The sequence below is a fragment of the Hakea prostrata genome, chromosome 1 (assembly GCF_041222555.1).
Source record: "Hakea prostrata isolate BN-2017 chromosome 1, UWA_Hpros_2, whole genome shotgun sequence".
NCBI lineage: Eukaryota > Viridiplantae > Streptophyta > Magnoliopsida > Proteales > Proteaceae > Hakea > Hakea prostrata.
In genome coordinates this window covers 15,550,810-15,558,731 of record NC_142600.1, presented here as the reverse complement: position 1 = coordinate 15,558,731, position 7,922 = coordinate 15,550,810, and the positions used below count along the sequence as shown (strand labels likewise).

Genomic DNA, 7,922 nt, shown 5'->3' with positions numbered 1-7,922 from the left:
TTTTTTGGTAGAAAACATTGATTAAGAAGAGAGAGGCACATGGGCTGGAGAAGGAACAGGCTCCCTCAACCAGCAAGTGGAAATAGGCCAATCTATCGCAACCTCAAGCGACAGGGCTTCCTGGGCCAGGGAGTGAGCCACAGTGTTGGCACTCCTTTGAATAAAAGAGAAAATACATGAAATGGGTGCCATGGATAACTGACGGATATCCGATACTACATTCATCAAATTTGTAGGTCCTGGGTCTGATGGATGATTCAATAACCGTACTACGGTAAGACAATCAGATTCAATCATCACATGTAGCCATCCTTCTTCAATAGCTCTCCATAGGCAATGTTTGATCCCCAAGGCTTCTCCAACACTTGCTTCACTGAAAATAAGGGGAATTGATCTAGCCAGAACTGGATCCCCTCTCCAATCTCTGGCAATGAAACCAATACCACTCTTATTACAGGTCTGTGTTAAAGCTGCATCAGAATTTAGTTTAATTACCCCTCTTGGCGGTGGACTCCAAGCATGCTCTCTTATGCCATTTCTTTGATGAAGACAGTATGCTGATGTGGTAGGATTGACAATTGTCGAAACTGATTCAGACTGAGCCTTAATGAATTTTGCTGCTGCTTTAGTAGCCATTTGGATCACATCTAAAGGCGTCCACTTACCACCATCAAATTTATCGATGTTGCGGGCTCTCCATAGGTACCAAAGAGTGAAACCAATCTGGGCTTCCACATCTTTGTAGTTGTGTTTATCCTCATGCCTATAGCGACTCCACTCTGCAATCCATTGATCCACCGAAGTATGGAGATGATCATGGAACCGTAATCCTAAATTCGACCCCAGCCAAACTGTCCTTGCAAAAGAGCAATGAAACAACATGTGTTCGGTTGACTCCAACTCACCACATCTGCTGCACTTGTCCTCCATCCTCATTCCCCTGTTTACACAATTAGCTCTAGTTGCAAGACCTTGATTACAAGCTTTCCAAAGTAACGCTCGTACCTTAGGTAATGCATTTAGGTGCCAAATTGTTTTCCATACTGATTTGTCACATAGATCCCACTTCTTTCTTTGTGATGTGGATGCTCTTTGCCTTCTATCTTCCTCCTTTTCTTGAGACAGCAAGTGATAAGCCGATTTGACAGAGAAACAACCTTTGTTATCAGCACTCCATATTAGTTGGTCCTCCACTGGGAACATGGGAAGCTGAATCTTCAAAATTGCTAAGCCAATCTCTGCTGGAAACAAAGTGTTAATTATTTCCCTATCCCACAAACCATTCTCATCTATGAGCTGTTTCACCATTGTAATTTCTGCTGAGGCTAGAATTGAGACAGGTACTCGCCAATCCACCAGATCAGGGATCCACTTAGCCTTCCAGATGTTAATTTTATCACCTCTGCCCACTCTCCAAGCCAGACCCTTCTCCAGTACTTCTCTCCCTACCAGTACACTGCGCCAGCCCCAGGAAGGAGAAAAGAAAGGTGCTTACTCTTTTCAGTAAATGGTAAGCCTCTGTTTTGTCAAAAAATAAAAATAAAACCAGGCCTTGGTCAGGCTTATGTTCTTACTCTTTAGAGTTGAACCTTACTCTTTTCAGAATTTGTAATGCTCCTTTTATTTTCATTAAAAAGTATGGGTCTTATCGGACCAACCCTTGTATTGGCAAAATTAATATTTCTATTTTACTTCTTTATTTATCGAAATATTGGTTTTTCATTATAAAAATTAGGAGAAAATAGGAAAAAAAAAAGTCACAAGTAATGGAGTGATACAAAAAGAGAGGAAAGAAAAAATATTTTGAAAAAAAGAAAAATCCCAATATCAGCAATTAACAAGCCCAAAAAAGAATAGATGGGAGATATGAGAAATAAGGGAAATCCATATAACTAATAATTAATAAATCACTAAAAAAAAAAAAAAAGTGAAAAATAATACTAAAAGAAATTTTAGTAGAAAGCCTAATCTTGGGGTGTTTCTTGTATGACATTTCTCAGCCTTTAAATTTATATATGAAGACTTTGAGCGGAACACCAATTACATTATTTGCAAGATTATGTTGTTGCTTCCTCTCAATGCTGCTGCTAACAATTCCAATTTGGATGAAAGCCCCTCCCTCGTGGGAACGTGTAGCTAGTCATTTAGCTTTTTGTAGTCGAGTAGATGGGGCATGGCTACCTTGATAGAGAGCTTTATAAAACGGAAAAGTCATGGATATGAAGACCTCATTTTCTATGAATGAAAATCATATGTAATTAACTTCAGCTATGATCTTATACCTTTTGGAGTTATCTCCTTAAGTAAAGGAAACAAGTTGAAATATTGTTCCTACTCCCACAGAAGAAGGGGGGGGTTAAATTAAATATCTTTAATTGGTCAACTGTCACATAGGGTTACTGGTGGTTGCAAGGACTAAATTCAGTAAATTTGATGATTTATCATGTGATTATGATTATGACGTTAATTGTTTAATAACTTTTATGTTCTAAGGTATACAAGTTAGATCTACAACACTAGTGTTGGATTAAAGTTGAAGACTTATGTTATCTATTGGCATAGGCACTTGCTTTTTTCTATCTTGGCACTTGACTATCTTGAATTTAAAGGAAATTCTATATATTCTATCATTCTAAAGAGAATGACAATTTGAATATCTAATAAAATTTATTTTCAAAATTTTTCTTTAATCCACGTTTATAATAGAAGAGAATAAATATGAAGAAAATATGAGAGAGAAAAAAAATGAAAGAATAAATTAGAAATTGAGGAGTTAGTTTTTAATTAGAAAATGACATTTATAGTCGTTATTTTATTTTTAAAAATTATTCTCAATATTGATGGGTCAAATAGTAATATTTTACATGTGAAAAAAGAAAAAAACTAAAAAAATTAAAAAAATTAATATAAAAAATGAAAGAAATTAATAAGAAATATTAAAAAAAAAAAACAGCGTGTAACCGTTGCAAGTTGCAAGTTTCAACTAAACAATGAAAAACAGAGTCATATTAGAAGTGGGAAAGCCAGATGGGTAAAGACTAAACTGGTTAAATTCTACTCGAAAAAGGAAACACAGAGATTTTAACTCTCCTTATATATACAGCGCGAGAGGTTCGAGGAGTCTGAAACTCGGAATCAAGCAACATAGATAAAATACGGTAGAGCCCGAGGAGCGGAAGCGGAAGCGGAGCGGGTGTTTCTTCTTCTTCTTCTTCTTCAACATCACATATCAGACTGTTGACGATCATTCGATCCCCTCCCTCCAGGTACTCTCGTTCATTAGTTCCTTACTTTCTTTGTTATATTCACTACTGTAGTTGGACAGACCTTAGGAACAGCCAAACCTCTCTCAATCTTTGTGACTTTGCTTATATTATGGCTTCCTCCTCAAGTACTAGAAAGCGGTTGAAGGTTTCAACTCTAAATTCCCATTCTGGTGTTAATATTGCCCTACTTCCAGATGAAATTCAGATTCTGATATTAAAAAAATTAGACCTGGTGGGCTTTCATCGTTTCCGTGCTGTGTGCCGGCAATGGCAATCCATCGCCATTGCTGCCAACAAGATACGGCAGGGATTTCTCTTCAAACCTCAATTACCATGGCTCATGCTTTCCTACACGGAGTCAGAGCGTCATCTTCATCATCAGGGGTTTTTCAATCTCTTCCATGACAAAGTTTTTAGGTTAAAGATGCCTAGAATCCGTGGTGCTCGATGTTGTGGGTCTAGTTGGGGTTGGTTGATAATGTTGGGCAATCGTGACGGAAGCATGTTCCTTCTGAATCCATTTACTCGTATCCGAATCAAGCTTCCACCTAAATACGCTCTTCCCGATTTGGACCCTGGATATATAACTAGGGAATGTGAGCGGAACCCGAATTACATTCGCAAGGTTATGTTGGTGTCGCCTCCTTCTGCTGCTGCTAACGATTCCAATTTCGATGAAAACTCTTCTTCCGTGGTAAGGAATGATTGTTTGGCTGTAGTGATTTATATGAGCCGTCATTTAGCCTTCTGTAGACCAGGAGATGAGGCATGGACCCCCTTAACAAAGAGATTTATAGAATTGAAAAGTTCTGGATATGAAGATCTCATTGTCTATCAAAGAAAACTATATGCAATTAAGTACAGTTATGATCTTATACTTGTGGAGTTATCTCCTGAACCAACGGAAACAAGTTGTAACATTGCTCCTCCCCCATTGGACGTAGGGGATATGTGTTCTCTTTATTTGGTGGAATGTCATGGAGAGTTGCTAGTGGTTACAAGATGGACCAAATTCATTATATTCGACGATTTAACTCGTGATTATGATTATGATGCTCAACGTCAGACAACTTATATGTTCACCGTGTATAAGTTAGATCTCCAGCATCGGTGCTGGATTGAGGTTGAACACTTAGGCGATCAAATGTTATTTATTGGCACAAGTACCGGCGTTTCTGTCTCAGCACTTGACTATCCCGGACTTAAAAGAAACTCTATATATTTTACAGATGATTACTTTCAGGGTTATAGTGCTATGTGGCCACCTGAACCACAACGTGAGAGAACAGCTTGCTATGATTTGGGTGTGTTTCACTTACAAGATAAAAGCATTGGTGCTATTTTTTCAAATGCTTCACATTCCTATTTGTCTACGCCGGTATGGTTCACTCCGGTTTCTTGGTAGAGAGAAAAGGGCATCTGATTTTATTTTATTATTGTATTTTTTATTTTATTCTTGTTCTTCATACTTCTTATGTTTTTGTCAATTGAATTGGCTTCCCTATCTTTTCCTGGATTGGCTTCTAGATTTTTACAATGTTCATTGATTTCATTCAAAGGTTTTAAGGACAAAACACATTGGAATTATTTAATAATGCAAATTCGCTCTATTTAACTTCTATATCATAAGCAGTTACCTAAACATTAATGTTTCATGCACCACTTCATCTACTAAGTAATGCAGCAATTTGGCTGTGACTACTGAATAAGAAACTCAAGAGATAAAAAATAATACATTCAAATCATTATGTGATGCACGATGAGCATGGGTAGATAGAGAGACCGAGTTGTGATTGAGTAGTATCTTCTTTAAGTGAATGACGGACTACAAGACCCTGAATCTATCTCTTCAGCATCTGAATGGCAGGTGGGTTGATGCATAGGGGAAGTTGGGGACCCATATAACCAGCATTACCTCATTAACATTCTTTCATGGCACAACCCATATATATATATATACATATATATTTCTGGAGTAGCTTCTAAACAACAGTATCAAGAAAATTGCCAGGAGAGCCTTCAATCGACCGGGTTACTCGGACCTATGCGTCCTGACAAGGCTCGACAATTGGGTTAAAAGGCAAAACAGGGTTTGTATACCTGTATGGTTACATCTAGTTGAAGTTTCAATGGAACAAGCGGTCAGTCTCAGAGGAGCGTGCTGGTCTCAAATTGGGTGGGTTGGAGGTCCTCAACTCCAAGGAGAATGTAAGTTAATTTAAATGCACTCAATAGACTTGCTGGGAAGAAATTGTGGCCACCATTGCTGTTTGGTTTTTCGGTCATGTCATGGTATGAACATGTTGGAAGAAGCATTTGCTTCCTCAACTGCCGAAACCATCAGAAATGGGAATGGATTCTTAAGCTGCTAACTAGAAGGTAAATTAATTAAACTGAGGTTCTCAGGTTTGTCAGTTACAATCACTCAAGGAGACAAAGACACAGGGTTGTTCCGTTTGGGTGTAGCCACATTGTGCAGCTTAAAGTTCCACTTGCAGAGGTTGAGACCATCTTTAACACTAATCATACAATTGTAATTACAGGTAGGGCAGAGGATTTCACAAGGGATTTAGAACAAACATGGCATTCTTCTGGGAAATAAAAATTGTAAAATATATGCACTCAGAAGGTTAATATACTTCATAGATCTTGCTTCAGGATGAAGGTGATAATTCAATGATTCAGTAGTTCAAATTATTTGTTTTGGTTATATGAATCTAGAGATTTTAAATTTATAAATCTCAAGTCTATGGAGTCACAATTTATAAAATTAACTGTTTGATTGTGGAATGAAATCTGTGGATTCATCCTAAAAACCTATTTGATCGACATAATTTTTGTGAATTCGCAAATGTTTAGCATTTATATGGTAGCAATAAAATCTCTGGATCATTAGAATTTTAATAAATCATTCATTAGAATTTTAATAAATCTTACTTCCACTTGGTAATATTTTAATATATTCTAACAGAAAAATTCTTTAAAAATAGTCAAAGAAAGAACACGTGGGTAATTTGGTAAAATGATACAAAACTAAACTATTTCATAATTTTCTCTAGCATCGACGTCATCCGCGATACATCTGCGGGCTGCGGTCCAACGGTGGCTTACTAAGAAAAGTCACAGGTTTGCTTGCAATCTCTGGTGGAGTCGGAGTCCGTGATCAATCCATATGTTGTCCTCATCCGTAGATTTTTATCTTTAAGCATCTTCCACGCGGGCGGCGTGCGCCTACTACTTTTCTACATAAAAAATATGTGGTTCAGCTGGTCCGCTGTGGAGTGGACCATAGGTGGATAAGAGTTACTCCACGTAGAAACGATTCTGCCGGAAAACATTCCATTTCCCCAAATTCGTTCTTCGGTGAAGAACCCCTAAACGCTGGGTTTAGCAAATTGCCCACTTACTCGCTCATCACTCAATCTTCTCATCCCATTTAATCAAAATCCACATATGACATACACGGATTCATATCAAAGAAGAAGAAGAAGAAGAAAGAAATATATTAGTTTCACATACATATAACAATTCTTAAGAACACCTCCCTAATGTCCCTTTAAAAAACCCACCTCTGATGCACACATATCTACCCTACCCACCCATCTGATTCAATACTATTAACGAAAACCTAAAATTGGCCATCTTAGGGTTCTAAGGGGTGGGACTTATCAACAGCTCATAGGAGGAAGATCGCGTTTCTCATATGGAGGAACATGGGTGTCTCTAAAGACTGTGCTGCCGAAGAGCAAGAAGCCGAGAGCATGACCGGCGACCACGGCGATGAAGACGCCGCCATTGAAGGACATGACAGCAAGCATGACCAAGTAGGCGAGGCCCATACGCACGGCGTGCATGACCGTCTGGAGCAACCCAGCAATCACGTTGTTGTTGGTCGATTTGAGCAATTCGGAATGGGAAAGCCACTCCACCAGCACCGCTAGCACGAAAACCACAATCAGAGCCAGCACGTACATGCCTGTGCTAGTACCGGGCCATCCAGAGAAGAGAATCTCGGCGTTCTTCCCCCAGAAGAAACTCATGTGCATCGTCATCTTGTGAACCATGGTGGTGCCATTGGACATCGCGTCCCCGTGACCGTGGTCCATTTCCCCTGCCTTTTTCTCTCCCCAAAGGCTTTTCTTTCGACTTCTGCTGAGGAACGGAATGGCTGAGGAAGCGAAGCAGAAAGAGAGAGAGTTAGACATGGATACTAGTCATACTACTTAAGCTCAGGGTGGGCCAGATCTGAACCGTATTAGTAAATTTTTGCAGTGATTGTCGTACAACCACTGGCGCAAAGTTGGAATGCGTGTACTTTTCATGTACGTCACTATCAGATACGAACTTACCGAAAGTATCTACTGTTATTAGTTGCCAGTTTTACCCCCCAAAAACAATAAGGAAATGAAAATAATATAAAAAATAAATAATTTTTTACATGGGGATCATTTACCGGACGACAAGCTAACGTTGGTTCTCTTAGTGCAATCTATTACGTGGCTCCTAATCTCATAGTCAAGCATATTCAAATTCATACATAGAATGGTTAAAACATAAATACGTTGTATTATTATAAATTTTTTTGAATATATGTATTTTTTAACCATATAATTAATGTTAATGATCAATTATCTCTTTTTTAAACCATATATTAAC

The 7,922-nt window shown here is 38.4% G+C and overlaps 2 protein-coding genes across 2 annotated transcripts; one reads left to right on the top strand and one right to left on the bottom strand.

Annotated features, from left to right (window-relative positions):
• Positions 1-3,375: 3,375 nt before the first annotated feature.
• Positions 3,376-4,671, top strand: LOC149027812 (putative F-box protein At4g17565). The gene has a single exon (XM_089143275.1). It carries the CDS (start codon positions 3,376-3,378, stop codon positions 4,669-4,671), a length of 1,296 nt encoding a protein of 431 aa, XP_088999401.1.
• A 2,081-nt stretch (positions 4,672-6,752) lies between these two features.
• LOC149027811 (copper transporter 6-like) lies at positions 6,753-7,479 on the bottom strand. Its single transcript, XM_089166089.1, has one exon. The coding sequence runs from the start codon at positions 7,469-7,471 to the stop codon at positions 6,935-6,937; it is 537 nt and encodes a 178-aa protein (XP_089022215.1). The 5' UTR covers positions 7,472-7,479; the 3' UTR covers positions 6,753-6,934.
• Positions 7,480-7,922: the final 443 nt, after the last annotated feature.

What these genes read in the sequence shown, in the direction of transcription:
- LOC149027811 (XM_089166089.1), bottom strand. Translation starts at nt 7,471, where the DNA reads ATGTCTAACTCTCTCTCTTTCTGCTTCGCTTCCTCAGCCATTCCGTTC.
- LOC149027812 (XM_089143275.1), top strand. Translation starts at nt 3,376, where the DNA reads ATGGCTTCCTCCTCAAGTACTAGAAAGCGGTTGAAGGTTTCAACTCTA.